Source organism: Oreochromis aureus, linkage group 20, assembly GCF_013358895.1.
Source record: "Oreochromis aureus strain Israel breed Guangdong linkage group 20, ZZ_aureus, whole genome shotgun sequence".
Taxonomy (NCBI): domain Eukaryota; kingdom Metazoa; phylum Chordata; class Actinopteri; order Cichliformes; family Cichlidae; genus Oreochromis; species Oreochromis aureus.
Genome location: NC_052961.1, coordinates 1085404 through 1110155, shown reverse-complemented (window position 1 = coordinate 1110155; position 24752 = coordinate 1085404). Strand labels below are relative to the sequence as shown.

Genomic DNA, 24752 nt, shown 5'->3' with positions numbered 1-24752 from the left:
CCTCACCAAAACTCTATCCTATTCTCAGAGTCTGCTTGTTCTTCCTCACCATCTGCAGAAATGTGTGCAGGGGGGCTGACCTGAGGGGGCGTCAGGTTTCAGCCTCTCACACACACACACACACACAGTCCATATGAGGAGGCTGGTATGTGGACCGATTAAGCCCTGGCCGTGCTGGAACAGCCTTTCCTTCAGTTACACCATCACTGAAGCTCAGCCTGATCCTTCAGCTCTGGTTTTCTGCTTCAGCCTTTTAAAGTTTTAGATCTGAGGCAGTATTTCACAAACAGGTCACAGAGGAAGACAACACATCAGTACAGCTTTTATCTGATAGTTTACAATATCTGTCTGATATAAGTGTTTGAGAATGGCTGTCAGATTATAGCGTTTATCCTCAACAGTTAACCATTTCCTGTGTGGGCCTTTATTTTGGAGGGCTCTCAGTTTTTTGGGAGGGGGGCAGGGTTTTTGTTGTCGGGGCACTTCAGGTGTGTGACTGTGAAAATCATTTGTTTCACAGCTCCAGCACCCGGCCGGTAAGCCTGTGAGACTCTGAAACACCGAAACACTCGCACCACTTTGGGATTTTTAGTTTTCTAATTGTTCAAGCTGACACAACAGCGCCTCCTGCTGACCACTTTGGTACTGTCACATCTTGATAATATTATTCTTTGAAACAAGGGAACCCAGCACTGCACACTTTTAAACCAGACTACATATTATTCCTCACACATCAGTTATTACATAATAATGAAATCTCACCACTATAATTCAGTAATTTAAGCTTAATACTTAAGATACAGTGTGTCAAACCTCACCACTAGATGGCAGCAGAGTTCTGTCTTTTCCCCAATTGAAGTGCATAACCCAGCTATGGTGGCCACCGTAGGACAAATATTTTTTACGATATTAGAATAATGTAAACAATTAGCGCTAAATAAAGAATAAAATAACTTTTATTTGTACTCTGGACCCGATCCACCCAGTAGTGTTTCAGTACATGTGTAGGCTGGCAGTCTACTGTTTTCCTCAGCTGTCATTGCAGGCGAGAAGCATCCATCTCTATCAACACGTTCTCATCCCAGCGTGTAACATACTGACCAACGTGACAAATCGTTGGTATGTTACGCGTTGGGAATGATAATGCTCTGTGTGTATTTCCTCTGGGGGAGGCTGTAAAACTTTATGAACGGAGTATGATACGAGTCAGTGAGTCAGCGCTCACTGCTGACCAATGACTGCCGTACTGAGGTGAGTTGTTGAAGATATTCTGAACTTTTCTGTTAGTAACATTGCTGTTTTTTGCTGCCGTCAGCTACTACTACCTGCAGAAACTGACATCAATGTAAAGAAAACCAAAGAATCCCATTTTTTACAACTAGAGTGGTATTCTTTGAGAATAAAGTAACAAAGGTCTGGTAAAATGTGTGGATTACAGATTACAGTGGTAGATTAAACACAGAGAGAGACAACGAGGCTCCGAAGCATCAGAAACATTTATTTTACAACAGTACATCAGATACTCGGTTCAGGCAAACGTCCACACTACAAACACAAACCTCTACGCCTCTGCGTGTATGTACAGCACGTCTGCCATTTGTCACCTCGCCATCAGAACGGTTCACATCTAAAGGTGTCTACATCTTCCTCACACAGCGGCTAGTTCATCAATCATTACAAAGATCAGAAAATCAAAATAAATTAAATAATGCATCAGTATTATCACCATGTGGCTGCTATCTTCTTACATACATCAGTTTTCATTATTCGATGATAGAAATGTGCCGACTCCAGGTTTGGTCAGCCAATCAGGTAACGAGGCGTCTGCAGGTTTCACTGAAGCTCATTCAGAAGCTTTTTTAACCCAGCGATGGGGTCAACGTGAAAACAGGAACACAGGAACTTAAATGTGTTTTGGAAAATAAAACCTCTGGTCTTCACAGACCTGCAGTTTCGCTCAGACCGGTCAGGAGTGGACTCGGCCGCTCGCATCGATACATATGGACACAACGAGTGTCTGATCGAGCATCGAGATGCGGTGAAGAACTTTAGCCTGTTTGGTTCAACGTCATCTTTTTTTCTTTGTTTTTTGTTTTTACAAAAATCAATCTACAGACACGAACAAACAGGAAACTTCTGTGACAAATAAAAGCCTACAAAATAAAACTTGTCTGATTGGTACAAACTGATTGTTCTGCTAGAAAACTTCTCGTCTGAACAATAATAAGACTTTGGATGTGAAAGCGTCCCTTCATTAACACCATAAATAAAAAGAAGGAAAAGCAAACCTAGAGACAGAGGGAAGAACGGTGAGGTCTAAACTTACACCACATGTACAGCATTGTTACCCCCGCACACAAAACTACAACAAAAACGGGTCTCGATCAGTGAGCACGCAGACACACAGCTCCTCAATCCTTCACCTGTGGAAGACCATAAACATGAAGGGAGGAGGAGGAGAAGGGACGAAGCTCGGAGGAGGAAACTGGAGCTTAATTACTGCTGAGAAACTACAGTAGTGTGATTACTCTTAGAATAAAAAGTAACTGAGTGGAAGAGAGCCGTCCCACTGTGTGTGCTGTCCATGACGTTTCATTATTTTATTTAGTGATTTAGTAACTGCGTGCTCGGCGCTCTCTCACGGAAACGTGACTCCATGTTTGATGGCGTGCTCTCCCCTGATCTCCGTCGCTCAGTGTTTGTGTAACGCGTTACTGTAATCACAATACAGTTACTACTATGCTGTTACTCGCATTACAAAAGTTCTTCAGCTATCAGCACGGCAGGAAGAAAAAATTAAAAACTAAACACGACGTTTTTATTCCCATGGCAATCAGCTGATGGAGGAAAATGGCGGAGCGGTCAGAACTACCAGGCGTGTGCTGGGCGAGTGCAGACTGACAGAAACAGCTGCATTATGCTGCTAACATCTGCACAAACACAAAGAACCCCGAGTGATGTTAAAGCCGAGTGTATGCAGACTCCAGCCCGGCAGCCAGAGCCTGGCTGTGATGAAGAGTCAGCCTCTGTTGCCACAACATCATGTTTTTACACCGTCTTTTATCACCGTGGCTTTGGGCTGGTTTCATCTCTGTGTTTGTGTGTGGGACTGTAGGCTCAGGTTGATGTTAATACGCCGACTCTGAGAGGACAACTCCACGGCAACTCAAAACACCAGCAAACAGAAACATCCCAAAAACTGATTTGCGAAGACGTTAACGTGACGGAGGCGTGATGGAGACGTTAACATGATGGAGATGTGATGGAGACGTTAACATGATGGAGATGTGATGGAGACGTTAACATGATGGAGATGTGATGGAGACATTAACGTGACGGAGACGTTAAAGTGACGGAGACATTAACGTGATGGAGACGTGGTGGAGACGTTAACATGATGGAGATGTGATGGAGACGTTAACATGATGGAGATGTGATGGAGACGTTAACATGATGGAGATGTGATGGAGACGTTAAAGTGACGGAGACATTAACGTGACGGAGACGTGGTGGAGACGTTAACGTGACGGAGACGTGATGGAGACGTTAACATGATGGAGATGTGATGGAGACGTTAACGTGACGGAGATGTGATGGAGACGTTAAAGTGACGGAGACATTAACGTGACGGAGACGTGGTGGAGACGTTAACGTGACGGAGACGTGATGGAGACGTTAACATGATGGAGATGTGATGGAGACGTTAACGTGACGGAGATGTGATGGAGACGTTAAAGTGACGGAGACATTAACGCGTGACGGAGACGTGGTGGAGACGTTAACGTGACGGAGACGTGATGGAGACTTTAACATGATGGAGATGTGATGGAGACGTTAACGTGACGGAGACGTGATGGAGACGTTAACATGATGGAGATGTGATGGAGACATTAACGTGACGGAGATGTGATGGAGACGTTAACATGATGGAGATGTGATGGAGACGTTAACGTGACGGAGATGTGATGGAGACGTTAACATGATGGAGATGTGATGGAGACGTTAACATGATGGAGATGTGATGGAGACGTTAACATGATGGAGATGTGATGGAGACGTTAACATGATGGAGATGTGATGGAGACGTTAAAGTGACGGAGACATTAACGTGACGGAGACGTGGTGGAGACGTTAACGTGACGGAGACGTGATGGAGACGTTAACGTGACGGAGACGTGATGGAGACATTAACGTGACGGAGACGTGATGGAGACGTTAACGTGTCGCACTGAGACGTGCTGAATAAAAAGCAGAGGATGTTTGCTATTAGCCACGTATTATTAGCTTGTCACTGAGTTGCAGTGCGTTTGACCTCTCAGGGCCACCGTAGATTGTGAGACGATGAGTTTCAGGTCATTTTGCAGAGTGATGAGAAAGTAATGTAACAAATAGTCTAGTTACTTTCTTCAGTGAGTAATTAGGTAACATACTTGTTACTTTTCCTCAAAGTAATGCAGTATGTGTAGTTACTTTTTTAGTAACAACTCTCACCGGTGAGGAAGTGAAAACTGTTAGACGAGCAGGCCGTGACGGTGGGTTGGTTTAGCATTTGTCCCGCCTTCCCTCCAGTGATTGGATGGTAAAAAGTGACGCAGCGTTTCACCCTGACCTTGTTCACCTGTTGGTTACCTGATGAAACCTCAGACCTGAGAAGAAGCTGCCTCACTGGCGCCCAGCTAAGACAGTCAGTGTGTCACTTCCTGTCTATACTTTCATCTGAACATTAACCGTGAATCTGGATAAATAATAAACTGTGAGGTTCAAACCAGAGCGTTACTGCAAGTGTTTGTTTCTCTTCCTCCTCCAGATTTCCTCCCTCCTCTTCCTCGTTTCACCTCAGACATTCAAACATGGAAACGTGAAAAAGGGAAAATCTGGGCTGAGCTCATTGTGAGTGAAGCTGAGTGGGATTTCCAGGAGAGAGAGAGTGTGTGTGTGTGTGTGTGTGTGTGTGTGTGTGTGTGTGTGTGTGTGTGTGTGTGTGCGTGTTTAGTATGCGTCGGTCTTGTAGCTTTGGTGGGCATCAGAGGTGAGCTGAGTGGTTTCTGTGGCTGAAGATGGCTGCATCACGATGGGGTCGCCGCCATCTGATGACAAAACACACACACATGATGAAAATAAACTTGCATTAACTGCATAAATGAACTAAAATAGAACTAAACTACAACACTGAACACACTATGATACATGTAAATATAAAATCACCACTTTATTAGGCACACCTGTCCCTTTACTGCCCTTCAAGGTGTACCTAATAAAGTGGCAGGTATGTTTCCCAATTATCAATTTGGTGATCATGAAAAAAATCACTAATATATCTTTATGAATGTGTCTGTGTTTAGTTCCATGTTTCTGTGACAAACCTCTGTATAACACTGCAACACAACATGCACATGTACAACATCAGCTAACAGGACTTTTAATCTGACAGCAGTGTTTTAAAAATGACAGGAAGTAAACTCAGGTTATAGGCTGCAGGGCGACGGCGGACAGATTTTACCCACAGTTCATAGGAACTAACGCCTGAGTCACAAACCTGCTGCAAGACAAGATCACAGCAGCTAAAAATACACCAGGACTGAACATGATCAGAGCAGGAACAGGGCTCTCACACACACACACACGCGCACACACACACACAGGCGCACACACACTCACGCAGACAGAGACACACACACTCACGCAGACAGAGACACACACACACACACAGAGACTCACACACTCTCTCTCTCTAGTGTCTCCAGGTGAACCTAACATCAGGTGACCTGTCACATGATCAAAGGTCTTCCTGAAACTAGTTTTCTGTACCTACAGCCCTGTGCAAAAGTCTTGAGCCACCTCTGACTTCTTTAAGTGTTGCTTGCAGATTTGTTTAAGTGCCTTTGAGCAACAGTTTCCCATATAAAGAAATGCTAAAGACAGCACAGTCCTGTAGAGTGGCATCACCGTACTCATCCTCACCTCTCTCCTCAGCCGTCATCTGGGCCTCCAGGTCCTCAGGGGAGACGTAGAACTCGGGGTCCTGGTCCATTGGCGGGTGAGGTTTGAACTTGCCGCAACAGCAGTTACAGCAGCAGCACAGGCAGCAGCAGAAGTAACAGCCGGTGGCCAGGCAGCAGAAGACGAACAGGGCCTGAGGACAGAGCAGGACACCAGGTTCAGTGCATAAATAGCTCTGTCAGGTCGGGGGCGGGGCTTTTTAATCTTACACTGATCTGGAAGAACAAACAGCAGGAACTCAAACTTTCTCATTGTATGACAAAGTTACACACAGTAACAGTCGAACGTTTGGACACAGCTTCTCATTGAATGGTTTTTCTGTATTTTTACTACTTTAGACATTGTAGATACAAACATCAAATATATGAATCGAGATTTATGGAATTATGTAACAAAGAAAGATTGATAAAAACACTAAATATGTTTTATATTTTAGATTCCTAAAGGTAGCCTCCCTTTGCTTTGTTGACTGCAGACCCTCGGCCTTCCCTCAGTGAGCTTCATGATGTCGCCACCTGACATGGTTTCACCTCACAGGTGTGCCTGTCAGGGTTCACAGTTGTCAAACACAGCCCTATTTGACAACTGTTAGAATTCATGGCAAGAACCAATCAGCTGAGAGAAACAACAGTCCATTATTACTTTAAGAGCTGAAGGTCAGTGAGTCTGGAGAACTGCTAAAACTTTGAATGCGTACCCAAGTGCAGTCAGAAAACCATCAAGCACTACGATGAAACTGTCTCACATGAGGACCACCCCAGGAAAGACCCAGAGTCCCCTCTGCTGCTGAGGATACATTCATCCGAGTCATGTTAAGGTTCAAATGTTGAGAGAGGAATCCATAAATAACCACAGATCCAGGCGTGTGCAATTTAGACGGCATTTTAATGAACACATGTGTGAGTCCAACAACCCAATCAGTATTGAACTGCTTTACCATATTCAGACAACGGTTTTATAGGGTTAAGATAGTACAGCCCCCTTTTCTGTTGCTAGGCAGATTTAAACAAAGCATACGTCACTCCAAAACCACAATGACTCTTAACATAGTCTAAAACAGAACATCTTCTTCGGGTCGACGCCAAGCGCTTCCTGTCTCCATCCTGCCCAGGCTCATCTGCTTATCTCCTGGAACATCAGGTGCACTTCCTGTACAAAATGTCACTCATGCACAACTTTGCAGTCATAAACTCTTACCTACTAAATGAGTCTATCTGTGTGTGCGTACACGTGCGAGGGCGCGTGCATGCTGTGTACTGCGTACGTGTCGTGACCTCTCGTACTATTTGTGTCTGTATGTGTGTCTCGCCCTTAAATGCTCTCACATCTCACCCGTTACACTTCTGACCTTTCACCAGAACAGAGGCTCATCCTTACATATAATAACCTAACTGGAACTATATATGTAATCTACTGAATAAATGTTTTAATCAAAAGCCTCTACTAAAAGCTTAAATCAAAGATAAATGCATAATAAACACCCTACTCTTTGGCTTGCACTCACTCTGCTTTCGGTTTCACTTCTGCAAAACCTGCAACTTCAAAAGCCTATAACTTCCTGTCTCATTTCGGTTTATAGATTCAACTCAACAGTTTAAAGTGGTTCTTACTGGACCTGTAATAAAGACTAATATAATACCCATATATTTGAACATCTGAATGCATCTAAATGCAACATCACTATTAATACTGAAATGTTAATGATGATTATAAAAATAGCAGCAAATAATAGCAGTAAAATATTTCTATTCTCAATAGTCACCAGCCTCAGAAATCACAAGTTAACAGCAGCTCAGATTAGAGCCCAGACAGATGCCACACAGAGCTCCAGCAGCAGACACATCTCTACATGTTCAGAGAAGACTGTGTGAATCAGGCCTTTATGCTCAAATAGCTGCTAAGAAACCACGACTAAGGAAAAGCAACAAGTAGTTGTTTGGGCCAAGAAACACAAGGAGTGGACATCTGTGCTTTAGACAAGGAGTCTAAATCTGAGATCTTTGGTTCCACCTGCCGTGTTTTTATGCAGAAAAGATGAACGACAGTCTCTACATGCATGGTTCCCACTGTGAAGCATGAAGGAGGAGGTGTGATGGTGTGGGGGGGCTTTGCTGGTGACACTGTTGGGCATTTATTCAAAACTGAAGGCAGACTGACCCAGCATGGCTTCCACAGCATCCTGCAGCCTACACAGCCTACTGTTTACTACAAAGTTCCATCTGTGTTCATTCTTAGTTTTGATGCCTTCAGTCAGAATCTACAAATGAGACGGTGTCCAAACTGTCACCTATAGTGTACAAGGACATCAAGTCTCACCTATGGAGTCCCACAGGGATCAATACTAGGACCACTACTCTTCATTTAACATGTCAGTGATTTCATTAATTCCTCTAATATTCTACACAAAGTAATATTTGCTAAATTTAGATTTTTAACAAATTAATATAAACGAGGAAATTATCAAGGTCATGTCATGATGTTGGAACGTCTGGAGGTTCACACTGACAAATTTGGGAACTCTAAAAGGCATACCGATGAATTCCTGAAGGAATTTTTTAAATATGTTGACGTTTTAAACAAAGCTCTTCTTCCATGTGAAGCTCTTACTGGCCTCCAAGCTGCACTCAGTGTGCTGTGATGTCCCGATACCTTGACAGGACGCAGAGTTACATGAGCTGCAGTCAGATTTGCATCGGTTCACGTGTTTCCATAGAGTTTGTGTGCGACAGCTAAAACCTTTGTGTTGGTCTCTACAGGCTTACCTGTGTGCGAGGAAGGGAACGTATCCGGATCCTTCTATGATTAGAAGCACATTAAAGACAAGAGCAGCCCCTGAAAGCTTCACGCCTGCTTATCGAACGCGCTACGAGATCTGCGGTCGTGAAAGCTGACCCACCTTGGCCCACCAGCTGGACAGAACAAAGTAGGTGTTGACGTTCTCCTCTCCGAACTGCTCGGCCACGTACAGCCCCAGGGAACCGTATTTGTCGTAGATGTTCTTCTTGGTGGCGTCCACCAGGATGGAGTGGGCGTTATTGATTTCCTTAAACTTCTCTGCTGCTTCGGGGTTGTCCGGGTTTTTGTCTGGGTGAAACTTCAGTGCCAGCTTCCTAAAAACAATAAAAACAATCAAAGGAGGGAAACTCTGAGATCACTCCAAACAACCAATGATTATTCACTTTAAAGTGCGACACCTTTCATTTGCTTCTGTATCTCCTGAGCTGAACTGATTATCATCTATTTCCCTTCGACACATTTTTATTTCTGTGCTTTCTTTTTAAACTGATGCAGAAAAGTGAGAAACCTGTGGTTATTATTTTTTAAAATTACAATGTGCAATTTCAGAAAATATATAAAACAGAGAATAAACAGGAAAAAAGGAGGAAATGAGTTTAAATGATGTTGCTGCAGATGAAATTAGTGTGTCGGGATAAATCAGGTGTCATTTTCTGACTTTCCTCTACAGCTGTATTAGAAACAGGAAAAACATTAAAAGATGAATCAGTTCTCTGCTGTTTGGCTTTGGAAGGTGAAGCTGTGGCAGGAAAAGGTCCTGAAAGCTGACCGGTGTGTGAGGAAGAGGAGTTTAATGTGAAGGAATCATTGCAGAGACAATCATTTAAACATGCTCCATAACCTTTGACCCTGGCTCCCTCTAGTGGCTAATTGCTGCACTTGTGTGTGTGTGTGTGTGTGTGTGTGTGTGTGTGTGTGTGTGTGTGTGTGTGCGCGCGCACGCACGCACGCACGCACCCTGTAGCATTTCTTGATGTCCTCCGTAGTGGCGTTCTTGTTGACCCCGAGCACGGCGTACAGCGATTCTCCTGATGTGGACAGAGTCCTCTGTCTCTGGTGATCCATGGTCTCTCTCTCTCTCTCTGTGTGTGTGCTTCTCTCACGGGCTCGCTCGCTCACTCAGCCTCTCACCTGTCAGGTAAACCCAGAAACAGGTTTGAGGATACGAGCCTTTCACCTGCAGCTCTCAGGTCAGTGTGTCCTTATCTCTGTGAGAACACAAACCGGGGTAATGAGGTGATACGGTTCCAGGTAAGAGCAGATAACACCTGCGGTGCACCTGGGAAGCCGTCGGACTCGTTCTTCTCACGTCGGCTGCTCATCGCTCTGTGAGGCTGAAGTGAAGCGAGCGAGCTGAACTCCAACCAATCAGTCAGGACTCTTACAGCCTTAAAAGCACAAACGTGCTTCAGCTGTGGCTGATTTTTAGCAGATTACCTGACGACGACCTGCATCGGGTCATCAGAGCTCTGTTTACACTGTCTGGGAGACAGGAAGCTGCTGAGCAGGGTCTGAGTTTTCAGAATAAGAGTGAGGGGACTGTCCGCTGGGACTGCCACCCTTTAACCTCCAAAAACATGTGTGACCCTGAGGATGAAGCTGGCAGCCTGGTCAGTGTAACCTGAATGAATCAATGCTCACGCTGTACTCGATCATTTATGACTATGTGGATTTTGCATTTACAGTTTTGCTATAACATGTTTTTGTTTTCTGTTGCATTGATGGGAACAAGAACGAAGTGAAGAGCTGCCAGATATAAGTGACAGGACCAGGCTGTGGGAGGATGCTGTAGTCTGAGTCAGGCTGGAGGCCCGCAGGCCGCGCTGCGCGGAGGATAATCCAACCCTCAGCAGGCCGATGACTCTGAAACAGCTCCGCTTTTACCCGACCTGTTAGAGGTGACGACATGTCAAACACAGCTCTCACTGCCAGGGTGCCCCCCTGCTGTGCACCCTGTTCACACACACACAGCTCCAACCCTGTCAGTAAATTTGCAGACGACACCACCATCAGACCCGTCTGCTTACAGAGCAGAGGAGAGAGCCCTGACATCATGGTGCTCAACATCAGACCCGGGAGCTGACTGTGGACTGCAGGAGACTGCAGGGCGGAGGCACATGCCCGTTAACATCGAGGGGACAGAGGTGGAGAGACCTCGTACGGCAGCAGTAACGCTCTATGGAGGGCGGTCAGCACAGCGTATAAGCAGGTCTGACCCCACCTTACACCCTTCACAGGAGCATCCACACCCACAGCTGCAGGGACAGTTTCTACCCACAAGCCATCAGGACACTGCTCAAATATCTTCCACAGTCACAGGTAGACACCGCTATCCCTGCACTACAGCCACTACAGTATCATCACCAATCTGTATTTATTCCACTCTTTTTATTCATCAATATTTTCTTATTTAATTACATATTTTATTTGTGCCTAAGTGTTACTTTTTGTGTAATTCGGCTTTTTTCGATGTGCCCTGAACGTAATAATTTAAGTCCCGGTGATGATGTGTCGTTGCTATGACAAAGAAAACAGTTCTGCTTTAATGAACAGCTGAAACATTTCAGACATGTACAGAGTAGTTTGGTTCCAATTTTGATTTTAATATTTGTTTGCAAACATCAGCTGATGGTCTACACTCGCAGGTCGTCGTCTTCTTCTGCTGCTGCTGCTTTCACAGACACTGAGATGCTCACCAGGCCATCACACGGCGCCGACGGTCCAGAGAAAACCTGGTTTAATATGAGACGAGCAACTTCCTGCTTCCCGTCTGTGAGCCGCCTCCTCACGTCCACTAATCCGCTAACGCGCTGCTGTGTGCTTTAAGAGGAGAAAGGAATAAACGGTTAAAGTCAGGTAACCCGAGTTCACCTGAGAGCCGGCCGAGCAGGAGCAGAGGGGAGAAAGGTTTACTATGTGTGTCCTGAACCAGCTCATCGTGTTTAAAGCAAATCTAACACGTACGAGCTGCAGTGACCTGGAAGGTGCAAAGGTGCGTCACCTGCAGCACTGCTTAAACTCAAAGATCTAAAACACTGAATCTGTATTGACAGTGCACCAAATGTCCAGGTTTGTCCTCTAAACATACCTGGATCCAGATAAGCATCACTTCTCAGCTGGACCTCTCCAAGCTCCACCCCTGAGAAAACGATGGTGACATTACCACAGAGATGACGCTTTCATGCTGACGGCAACATTCTGAGCTATGACCTCAAACTCGGAGCAGAGGGAGTCATTGTTGTCAGAGTGGTTGAATGAAGGATGAGCCGAGTGCTTTCTTTAACAGGTCATGAGAAAATGATTGCGCTCGTCACGTCTTCACGGTTAAAGCCTTCGTCCATGCTCCACCTCTCCACCAGGGGGCGTGAAATCACCACAGAAGATTCATTTTATTAATTTGGCATCTCAAAGTTTGCTGAACGCCCCCCTCGCTCAGCACAGGGATAAAACTCATTCATAACTATCTCCAACACAGGAGATGCTTTACATCTGGTGAAGTCCTGACTGAATGAATGTGAGAGTGGAGAGATGTGAGCAGGTAAGCTCACCTGGCAGTGTGTAAAAACAAACCCACCTGCAGTGTTTCTTCATGCTAATCAAAGAGACCACAGTACAGGTGGGAAACGGTGCGTCTTCCTGTAGAGGAGTGCACACTGGCCGTCCCGAGCGCTGCAGCGAGGAACACCTGAACTGTGAGGAGGCAGGTGTGCAGGGGGTTAGCAGGCTTAGAGTGACGGAGCACAGACTGACGGAGCAGACTTAAATATACAGGAAACCATCTGCCCACACAGCTCGCCTCTCTGATGAGCTGTAACAACACGCATGTACCGCGTCTCTCTCTCCATAACATACAGTCCACTTCCACTCCTGAGTGTAAACGCCAAAGTAAAAGCAAAGAGCGAGTGCGTCCTGCCCACATGCGACCCCGCACTGATATATTCAAACTTCCTGCACATACAGTCTGTTCACAGCCTGTATATAAAAGATGGAGGCCGCCTCCCTGATGTCACCCATTGGTCCGCAATTTTAGCATTTTGGTCTTGGCCATCTTGGTTTAATGGAGTGACCATATTTGGGTGACAGGGCTGAACGCTAATGTGTCAGCTAATGCTATGCAGCGTGGTTAGGACAGACTCTGACGTAACTATGCACCAAACCTGGAGCTCCGCCTTCTTGGGCGGTCTGTTAGTGCAGTGACCTCACAGCCGTCATACTATTGGTCACATGATGCCTTTAAAACAGCTCCAAAAGGCTCCAACAGCACAAACACGGTCCACAGGTCCAGGTGAAGCTAGGCTGGATGCTGGACCTGAGACCGTTTCAGTACAATGCTTACCAAATTCATTACTTATATTATTTATTAGTCTGAATTAACAGTATAAGTAATTATCAAAATTATGTTTTTATATGTCTGCAATAGTTAACTCACCAGGATGAACAAGCTCTTTAATCTAATTTATTGTTTGTTGATGTCCAAGAAATTGTAAATTTACAATAAAAAGCAGACAAAAGAAGAATAGAGCATATTATTATGAATGTAATATTCATGTTGTGCTTGAGTCATTTCTTCGGCTCAAATTTGGGTAAAAACATGAATTCAGTTTGTTGACAGGCTCATTTTTATGACCACTGGTCTAATAAATCTCTTAGCACTCGATGCCAGTAATTAGAAAAACTATATTTTAATGATACTTTTTAAATAACACAATATAAGCTAAAATCTTTCATAAACAGATTTTTATTGTTGACAGGATTAATGTACCTGCAACTATCAGCTGTCAGAGACTCATACAGACACCCAGTGTGAGCAGCACACACAGCAAACTACAGGTAAACATCACCTGTGCAGTGGATCAAAACAACAACAAACACGGGTAAAATTAAACTCTGAAGGACTTTCTATGGCACCAGATGGCCTCCCTACGCATCACCAAGCCACGCCCACCACACAGTCTCAGAATAACCAATCATAGCACAGACCTGACTGGGATTAAACAATGAGAGGAATCCGTGCAGGACTACGTTGCTTTGTTTGTGTATAATAATCTGAGCAGAGCAACCAATCAGATTTGATCATGTTCAGTGATCTGAAAGTTAAACTGGCCACTCACAGGAACAAACAGGCAGCGCTGTGACAGCACACGGTGTGTGTGTGTGTGTGTGTCACTCCATTGTATACACTGACACATCAATCTTTGTGAACAAACACAGATAGACACGAGGTGACTGCAGGATTTTTAATAATACCCATCATGCACTGCAGTGCAGTCTGATGACAGATGATGGAACAGTCGTGACATTTTAATCGACTCATTTTGGTTCCTGCACACAAATGTTCTTCTCTTCCTTTTCATGGAGACGATGAGGTTGGCGGCGCTGTGACTCGTCGCTCGTCTCTAATCCAAGCCTTTATTTCAGCAGCTGATTGGGCGGATAACTTTACTGTTACACTATGTAAACAGGAAGCCCCGTCCCCGCTGTACTGCACACATCATCACATCACAAACATCACAGATCAGGTGAGGAGGGCAGGAAGTCAGACACAGGAAGCTCAGGTAAATTTTCAAAACAAAACACTATCAACAGTCACACAATAAATGCCTGTGTGTGTGTGTGTGTGTGTGTGTGTGTGTGTGTGAAAGTCAGCCTGTTTATAATTGTGAGCGTGTGCAGACAGTGCTGAGAGGAGAACGAGCCACGGCACAGTGAACGCTCGCTCTCACATCCTGTGTCATCATGAAGCAACTGCAGGTTTTACACTGAGGGGAAGGAAGGAGATGCTGTTTGATTTTCAAAGATAAACTCGAGTAAAAACAGATCTGTGCACAGCAGCGTTTTAGTTTGTTGAAGATTTAAACTGGATTTAAGCGTAAAAACACGTGAGGTTTAACCGTCTCCATGTCTCTGACAGGTCGCACACTCATCTGCAGATTTGTCTGCAAACACAAAGTGACCCATCAAAGCTTAACAGGCGCCTTCAGTTTACACGAGGCCCTGAGCAGTTGTGTCTAAAACAAAACAATCCAAGAAGTCAAATTTGTCACTGGAGTACTAAATGAACCCACATAAACAGGAAGTGATGTCAGTCCCTGTTTTTTAAACAGTGGTATCGACTTCATGATTGTGTTTTCACAGCATTTAAATAGAGTTAGAAAGAAAACCTCTGATCAGCTGATCAGAGAGTGAGACTGAGGACGCTCTGCAGCCCACAGTAACACCAAACGGGAGGAGGACGAGCGCTGAAAGATGAAGATGGAGATGAGGTCTGTCTGTGCTCACACACTACTTTACAATCACATCATTTCAGACTTTGAGCAAAGCTAGGGTGACCATATTTTGGTTTTCAAAAAAAGAGGACACTTGGCCCAGTCATGAAGAACTTTAATAATACTGTTTGCTTAAATAAAGCTTTAACATATTTAAATGATGCCTCCTCTGTGTGGTAAAAGAATGGTGAAATAAAAAGTGTCATATAGGCTTTTACAAGTCAACAAGTGCAAACAAAAGAGGACGGTTGGTCACCCTAGCAAAGCTCTTATCTCTCCCGCTGATCATCGACCGGAGCGGGACCACAATCAGCTGATTCCCAGCGTTCTCGGGCGGGTACGTGCCACGCATGTGCACTGGCTGCCCCCCCCAAACAAACACGGACGTTTTCAAGACGCTAACAGAGGCAGAGCTGCTAAAGCTAAAGCTAGCCAGAGGTCAGAGCCTCGGTATGAGCAGTGAAAGGATCAAAGTAGTCAGGAAGAAAATAAGGAGATAAGTGAAAAAGAGCAACGGGTCAAAGTCCAGCTGAAGTCATGAAGCCAGCACCGGATATTTGTGTGGGTCTATAAATGTGCTGCAGCTGCTTTACCTGACAGACAGAGCTCGCTGTCTTCAGTCGTTACAGTGAGTGAACCTGCACATCAGAGTTTCTTTTCTTTCATTAAGATAATAACATTTTGCTCTGAAAAAAATTTGTGATATTTGCTAAATGAGCCGAGAAAACCACAATCAGAGCATTTGATGTGTGAAGGAGATGAGGGCAGGTGGTGCTCTCTGGAGGGCGGGGCTTTGACCTCTCAGGTGCAGTGTTGCCAACTTAGCGACTTTGTCGCTATATTTAGCGAGTTTTCAGACCCCCTAGCGACTTTTTTTCTTAAAAAAGTCGCTAAAAAAAGACGTGAAAGCGCGTATCGCTTTTACTCTCAACAAGCAGCGGGTGCTGTAACACAGTCAGTTCTTCTTTTACTCTTTTACTCTTATGCTGTTTTGTGGATCACAAGGTTTAAAACTACTTATAAACACACACACACAAAGTAACTCCACCAGAGTGCCTATTTCGGATCACTTTTGCCGGTCCAAGCCCGGGTAAAGGAGCAGGGTTGGAATTGTGACATTAAAAAAAAACAATAATTGCTAAAAGAAATTTAATTTGTAGTTCTAAATAAACTCTAAATGCATTTAGGACGTTTTTACTCACTTTATGTCTCTTCCACGATGTTATTTCTCTCTCCAACAACATAGGTTACAATTATATTAGCATGACCAATTATGCAAATTAGGTGATGACGTCATTTAGCGACTTTTAGGACAACCAATAGCGATTTTCCTTACTGAGGAGTTGGCAACGCTGCTCAGGTGTAGGCTCCTAGAAAGACCGCTCTGATGTGTCAGACAGTCCTCAGTTATCCTCAGATTACAGATGTGTAGTTACCAGATCATTCTGGATGTGAGGTTGTTAAAGGAGCTGAAACATTGACTGTAGAAAACATGGACGACGCGACTCCGCCTCCTACCATGGTGCAAAAATGAAGCCAAAATATCCCGCTTGTGGAGGCTGCCATCTTGCAAATTTGGAGCCACAGTCTGCGCAGTAGTGACTTGAGGTGGAGCGACTGTGTAACGTTCCCGCCCACACACCCGCTGGACATGACCGCAAACACGCCCCCTACAATTTTTACGTAGCCTGGCTGCTCGAGTTTTTTTGCTGGTTTACCGCGACTGACGACTCGTTTAATTAAGGTAAATACAACCATGTCACTGTTATTAAAAAAGACGCACAGCTTATCATCTTATAGTTCTAAAATCACTCTGTTGTTAATTCGTTTGCTAGATTAGCCGCTAGCATACGCACTGTGTTGGAGGCTTGTTGCTAGCTAGTTAGCAATGCTACACACCTGCTACTCTAATAGTCTGTGTTATTGAAGGATTCAGCACTTCTTATGTTTGTTATCCATTTTTAGACAGCGATGAGATCAGCTGCACACTCTACAGAGGCCCAGAGTTACTGTTAATATCAAACATGTAATGCTGTCCTTTGAGATTTTAACATAAGACTGTGAGTGTAATGGATCTAAAACGGTTTAAATCTTCAGAGCCCTCTACAGCCTGGTAACATGGAGACTTTAAAAACATCAGCAGAACGTTTCAGTAGTGTAGTGCGATTTGTTCTTTTCATTTAATAATAGAGTCCATATTATATCAACAGCTACATTCACCCTGGAGAGAAACTAGTGAGGGAGACCATCAGGACCAAGCTGGGTTTCCTGGGTCCAGAGGTTTGGAGAAACTTCTTCCTTTTCTTTCATCACAGCTGTCCTGTGCCAGAGGTGCTGTTGACCCACTGAAAGAGGCATCATTTAAGAAACACCAGGAAGACTGAAGCTCATCGCATAGATCAAGCAGGACTCATGATCTTCACCAGCAGCTCCCTCACAGGGAAATCTTCAGCACTCCTCCGTAGGCCCGATCCAGGAGATGGATAAACCCAGCATTTCATGAACACTGTGATGGAGACCTTTGGTTTGTGTAATGTTATAAATACTCGGATACTCCCCAGAGGCTCCAGACTTTTACATAAAGATATTATATTCAGTCCTGTAGAAAGTTATATATTTAAAAATATATGATCCTCTCTGGTTACTCTGGTATGAATAACTCTGAATCACTTTATGGTAAATAACACACTATCTGCAAAAAACTGTGAAAGAATTCCAGATGACAAGTTTGTAGTTCAACATACAGGTGACGACCTTTGACCTTCATCAGGTTTTATTTAATTGTGTTAGAGAAAATCTCATATGCTCTTCATGCAGCTGAGTACATCAAGTGTTTAAAACAGAAGCTGTGCAGGTCTGAGATCAGCAGCTTTGTGAAACACCAAACTGAGGTCCTGTTAATGCTGATATATAGTGACACAGTTACATGAGTGATTAATCCTTTTGTTTTTTGTCTTTAACTTTATCAATAAAGCTGCAGCTTTCACTACAGCACGTGTGGTACTTTAACCTTTGTACTGTTTTCATCAGTTCATTTTGCAGTTAACATGTGAACATGTTGGATGATCTGTCTGCTGTCACTGGGTGGTGCTGAGGTCTGAATCTGAGGGCAGCTCCTGTAATCACAAAGAGAACAGAACCATCAAACTCAGATATAAATTTTATCCCTCAAAACTGAAATGAAGCTGATTCTTCTGTCCTCACACACTCAGGATCTGAAGTTCTTCTCTTACATTTTTTTCAGTATTACAGTACACTACAGTACTTTAATCCATAGTTCCTGATTAATGAGGAGTTACTGAAGTACAAGCTTTTAAAAAGATGTTACTGTCTTTACAGATGTGGCAAGAGACTGAAAACATGCTGTTGTTTGCATATATTTAATAATCAGCTCTGCACAGGAGCTGCAGCAGGGTGCAGCCTGTTGCTTTTACAGTATAATACTTGTAATAAAAGTACAGTAACAGTAATTAGTGACTGATTAGCCCGGAACGTTTCTCTTGATTTCTTTAGTAAATTCATTCACCTGCACAGATTAGCTAAACGAACCCTGACAGCCGAGTGCTCATTTTAGCTAGCTAGGTCTCAGGACATAGCTAAGGACGGTAGTTACGGATTAGCTTACAAACACGTTTAACTTACCGAAAAAGTGCAGCGGGGCCTGGGGTCCTTCTGTCGGGTAGTCCAGTTTACTGAAGAACACCTCAGGCTGTCAGGTTAAAACACTCGGTCGTGTTTTCGTAGCGTAAACGCTGGCCCTCCTCTCAGAGCCTACGCTCTATCTGCTATTCCCGAACAGAGATACGCAAGTTTCTCCGTGACTGCAGCTGCCAGTCAAAGCTGTTATGATGACGTTACACCCCAATTTAACATCGCCGCCGTAGGAATTAGAATCAAACTTATGGGAAAGGAGACCCCTTGGACATCAATCAGCATGATGAGAACTATTGATAACAAAAGAAAGAATCTTTGGAAAAAAATTATCTGAGGAGAATAAATTTATTTTAGTCTGACCCCAGTCCCATCCGCTAACATGGAGGAGGCGGGGTTTATGACCTATACTGCAGCCAGACACCAGGGGGCGATAGAGACGTTTTGGCTTCATTTTTGGGGAGCTGTGGCGTCGTCCATGTTTTCTACAGTCAATAAGCTGAAATAATGAGCAGAGCAGGACGACCTCAGTGGTGGAGCTCAGCTCGCAGGTGAGCGTCGCCTCGGGGGACGCATCTGAGGGTGAAACCAGTGAAAAGAAGCCTCGTAAAGAAAACCACAGAGACAAACAGATGCTATAATTCATTCATACTGGCTCACACACACACACACACACACACACACACACACACACACACACACACACACACACACACACACAGGGCTGTAATCGATAGTTGCGGCTGACTCAGTAAACACAGCTGCTGCATGAGTCGGGAGCCTGAGCGTTCACTTCACTCAGCGAGTGTCGCCTACAGATCGAGCCACAGAGCATCATCTCCTCTTTGTCTTAGCCTGAAATCTCTTCCAGCTTTCTCGTTTGCACAAATTAATTGAATAACTCGAAATATAACTCTAGTGGTCCCCATGTAAGCACCAGTTTACATGGGGCTCCCACATTAGTGAGTAGAAACACAGCTGAGCAGCATGAGCTGACCATGATGTCATAGCACGCACGGCAGAGAGCAAAGAGTTTTCACCTGGAAGCACACAGGGGTGAGTCTAAAGGGGGGCACGGGAGGCACTAGACCATTTCAAGGCCCTCAAAACATTTTTCAGATTAAAAGAAATAATATAAAAGAAAGAAATAATATAAAATACTGTGTTAATGACACTTTCACTAATATTTAAACAAAAATAAAAGCTTTTTTCACAAGCCAATAAAAATGAACATAGGGCAGTAAAACCTGAGAGTTGTTGGGCGGGACACTGAGTTATTATTAATATTAATTAAGCAGCAGCACAGAAACTTTGCATCAAAGCACAGAGGAAACGTCAGAACGCTGATGTGCTCGCTGCTCTACATCGCAGATCGCACACTGTAACACACAGACTGTCAGCAACACCTTCAAAGTGAAAATGAAAGCATTTCACCTTTGACTTAGTGCTTATCAGGAGAGTCACACAGGTGATGAACGTCTGTCCACACATGCACGGTTTAAAGTTAGAAACCCAGTGAACTGTGTCAGACAAACAGCCAGTACATGAAAGGGTGAGCTCACAGGACCACGGCCAGCGCGCAGGTCAGCAGCCGACCTGATTGGTTTGTAATGCCCAAACTTAACCACATGAATGACGATAATCTAACATATTTATATGTATGACTCCACCCCCACCAGCAGCCCCTCCAGCCTCCACATGTGGACATAAATCTGTATTTATGAGACTGGGTGGATGAAAAATCCTATTCAAGGACACTAAAATGAGGTGGGAAATCTGAGTACAGGAGCATGAAGCAGCAGGCAGACATGTCTGAGAGCATGTCGTACTGTTTGCCTGTTTTGCCTTTTCTGGTTCAGTTTACCAGCGCCTGGTAGGACTTACCGAGTGCCTGGTGGAGCAGCAAGCACCAAATTAAACCAGGTGCTGGAGCGGTGAAGGTGAGCCCAAAACACAACATTAAAGATGAGGTCCAATCTGCGACAGGTAAAGCCAGCAAATAGCTGAGAGCGCTCTGGAGCCGAGGGCGAGCGCCACAACAACCGCCCCGAGGCGTTACCAAGATGGCTGCCGAGTGGCAGGGCTGTCATTTTTACAGAAACCACACCCACCTCCTCAGCCTGCTCTCCCATCAGTCTGTCGGTGCTGGCGTGAGGATGCTATGATATAAAAACAGCTGGCCCAGCTCGTTAGCTAATGTCCAATCAGCACGCAGTCAGCAGCTTTCTGCACACTTCAATGAAACACACAAACTGACTGAACTTCACATTTTCAGGGATTTCTTACGTCCATGATGCGTTTCCTGTAAACGCCAGGATGAGTGTGTGTTTGTAATGGAGCCTCACACACAGCAGCTGAGATCACACTGATCTGTTTGTGGAACCAAAAAGCACTCGAGATGAACAACGCCTGAACACAATCAACACAACAGCCCTGAAACTCTCACAGCGCCTCCTGTGCTCAGGCAGGAGAGACGGGGAGGAAGAAGCAACTGATCTAAGACAGGGCGAGCGAAGCCAGAGGAGGAGGGAAAGTGACGGTGAATGTTTACCTGCAGTCAGGTGACCTGCAATCACACAACTGCCTGTGATAGGATGGCCTGAGGTGATCATAAGTCAAACCAAAACCATGTTTGTGTCGCTTCTCTCATCAGGATGCTGCAGTAAAGATGAATGTTTAACCGCAGCATATGACCTCTGACCTCATCTGCACTTTTATGAGATTAAAGAAACACCCACACTGTTTGAGGTCATATCCCCCCGCTAATCCAGTAATGTTGAAACTGCTGCGTGCTTGCTGCAAGTCCACACGCTGAGACCTGTGGGCTGAAGAATCTTGAACTTGGATTCGCTCGGATGTCCAGCAGGGGGTGACTCCTCTGCTCTGATTGGATAGAAGTCTGTGAGAAAAAGAGCCTTGCTTGATCTCTGAGCTCAGTGAACACCTTCCCCGAGGAGTCTCTGGTCTCAGTCGCTGGTTTCTGACTGACGTTTGGTTACGGCCTGTTAGAGTAACAGAGGAGCGGGACGCAGGGAGGCGGAGCTAGACAATGACTGTATGAGCGAACAGCATCACATGCCCGATTTCAAAGCCCCAAAGATGGCAGCGGGGAAAACGCTCAGATCATGGGCTCACACCAGCTGACCTCACAGCTGCTAAGTCCATCTTTCACATACAGTCTGTTTTAAATGAGTGCTACAGATCATAAACATGACTTACAGCTTCTTACCGCCTCAATAAAAAAAAATAAATAAAAAAAACAGACTCCACCTGTGCTTCCATCTGCAGCTCTTCATACTGTGGCCTTTAACTCATCTTAAAAACCACTTAAAAGCACAGCTCAGGTGTGTTTGTGAGGAGCTAAAACCACCTGAGCTGTGGTTTTTAGCAGTCAGGACTCCCTAACGGTCACAGCATCTGACTTCCTTCCTTCTATCAGCACAACAAGCATCTTTCCGCTGCCTGAGCCTGGCTGTGTTGAAGGTCTGTTGCTTTCTTCCCACTGTCACTGAGTGCTGCTCACAGAAGGTTATCTGATTGGTGGGTTTTCTCTCTGAAATGGCAGCATGAAGCCTGTCAGCCATCACTTTGGGGATACAGATGTCTGAAGCAGTGAGCCGGCTGGTCCCAACTGGAGAATAATTTTAGGGTTTTATGGGTCCTCGTGGCTCAAACTGCGTGACCGGAAGCTGCAGAACAGCTGATTGCAGCCTGGACGACAGGAAAAGGGGCAGCTATCGATCAGCGTTGACAAACAGATATGCTGATTTTATTTTTAAATGTGATGCTCTGATGCCTTTTATCCATCTTGCACGCTAAAGTGTATTGAACACACCTATCAGGTAATCAATAACACCCCGAGAGCCCGAGCTGACCCACAACCAGCTCCTCTCAGCTGACCGCTAACTGCCCTGATATCACGTGATCTGATATGAATGAAAGTCACATGAGTCATCGATGACCACTTGTGTCAGATCTAGTGATGTCATCATCAGTCATCACACAGAGACCAGCTGACTCAGTTAAAATTGACTTTAGGAGCCCTGACGTGTGCAGGTCATGAAAAATTTAAAACATAAACAGATGAAAATGCCTCACGCCGACTCTGAGGTCACCCAGCAGCTGGCCAATGGGACGGGCAGATCTGCAGATCATATCTCAGGGACCAGGCAGCAGTTAGAGTCCATCTGTGTGGCTGCTGATGAAACCCACACTAATAGACCCGACTCCTTCTCCTCGTTTCAGCTGCTCACAGCTGATGGTCTCCTCCTATCCCAGCATCCTCCTCTGTCACATAATCTTCACTACATCCATGAACCTCCTGCCTGGCAGCTCCATCTTCATCATCCTCTGTCCAATATATCCACCCTCCCTCCTCTGCACCATCTAAGCCTCACCTCTCAGACTCTGAGCTGTCCCTTTGATGGACTCATCGTGCTCACTCCCAGTGAACACCTGAGCATCTTCAGCTCTGCTTGTTGCCTAAAGGTAATGGCGTGAACTTCACCAAGGGTCCAAAGATCCCAATAACAGTCGAAGAAGCAGTAAAAGGTTCTGGGATTCAGGATGGAAGGAAACAAGGTCAGACATGAATTTTCCTGTTAGGTTTTAGACATCCTGCTGTTTGTTCAGCTGTGTGCTCGTACGCGCAGGTGTCTGACAGCATGCACCGGTAAGACTTCACCATCATTTATATTTCAAAGCTCATTAAGGCCAGACACGTCCCCCTACCCACAACACCAGGATGGATAAGGTGAGAACACGTTCATAACTGATCACCAACCACTCCTGGTGGTGACATCACCCTGGAGACATCTTTCATCATGTGCGCATGACTTCTTGATGAACCAAAGCTAAAACACATCATGCTAGCAGTTTTACTTCCTGTTATTAACTCTGAGACTCTGGGCTCAGCCTGAACTAAACGAGTGGGTTTAGGGAACTTTAGGGGGAGAACAACGGTGGGCACACAGCTCTGGTGTTAAAATTAATTTGCCCTTGATGGGAACCACGGGAAGCCAAAAAACATCCTCGGTTTAAGTCAGAGAGGAGACACTGAGAGGGTCAGGAACATCATCCCGCATGCCTCCCTTTTAAAAAACCGTGGTTACGCCCCTGCTGAGGGGACAGGTCCAGCTCACGGTGTTGGCCGGTACCCACCTGCACACACAGCCTATAACCCCACCTGCTCCACACGGCACTGACCTCTGATCAGAACCGACGGACCTCCACCCCCTCCCCCACCCCTGCCCCTAAAGCCGGATTTATCCCGCTCGTCTCCCCCTATTAGATCCGTCACATCTGAACAAACACTAACGAGGACCCGGAGTCCGCCCGAGCCCCTCACACCGGGGACCGAAACTGGAGCTGGCCGGTCACGGCGGAGGACTCAGCTCGCGGTTAAAGCGGATAATCTGCAGGCGTGAGAGCAGCAGCATCCATGTTGTTAGCCCGAGTCTAATCCAAGGACGGCGGCGGGGCTAACGTCAGCGGCTAGCCCGGGATTCTTACCTGTTCTGTCCCGGGGCGGAGCGGCTGCTGGTCCTCTCTCGGTCGCTGAACCCTGGCTCGACGTTTACAACACTATCATCCCACTTCCAGTCCACGCTCCGCCGCTAAAACATCGACCGGACACCGAGCTAACGGCTACACCGGGAGGGGGCGCGCAGTCAATCCGAACACAACGGCCGCGCGCAAACCCTCCCACTTTCTGGCTGCTCGTTCCCGCTGACAGCGCGCGTGCTCACAAGCGCTCAGGAAATCGAGGTGCTCTTGAGGAAATCACGAAGAGCGCCCGCTGTCTGAGCTTCTTGTTCCACAGGAGGCGCTGTCGAGTTCGTGGCGCTCCGTGGAGCCGGTGTTCAAACGTTTTACATTAACCCTGTTTGTGATAGAAGCGTCGTAGCGGTAGATTCCGTTCTGTGTTTAGATGTTTTACAGGTTTCTTTTGTGGTAAAACCCTTATGCGAGCATTAAGGACCTCACAGCAACGTGAGCTGATATTGATTTTATGTACTATTCCACATCAGAGGTGTGGAC

The 24752-nt window shown here is 45.5% G+C and overlaps 1 protein-coding gene across 2 annotated transcripts; it reads right to left on the bottom strand.

Moving 5' to 3' along the window:
• Positions 1-1478: 1478 nt before the first annotated feature.
• dnajc5ab (DnaJ (Hsp40) homolog, subfamily C, member 5ab) lies at positions 1479-24447 on the bottom strand. Of its 2 annotated transcripts, none has more exons than XM_039604090.1 (5): positions 24225-24447; positions 9754-10004; positions 8897-9109; positions 5962-6133; positions 1479-5087 (listed from the first exon to the last, which is right to left on the bottom strand). In XM_039604090.1, the coding sequence occupies exons 2-5, from the start codon at positions 9859-9861 to the stop codon at positions 4990-4992; spliced, it is 591 nt and encodes a 196-aa protein (XP_039460024.1). In that variant the 5' UTR covers positions 9862-10004; positions 24225-24447; the 3' UTR covers positions 1479-4989. The 2 variants fall into 2 exon arrangements, with proteins under 2 accessions (XP_039460024.1, XP_039460023.1); XM_039604089.1 differs by having other exon boundaries at positions 9754-9927; positions 24225-24445.
• Between the last annotated feature and the right edge of the window lie 305 nt (positions 24448-24752).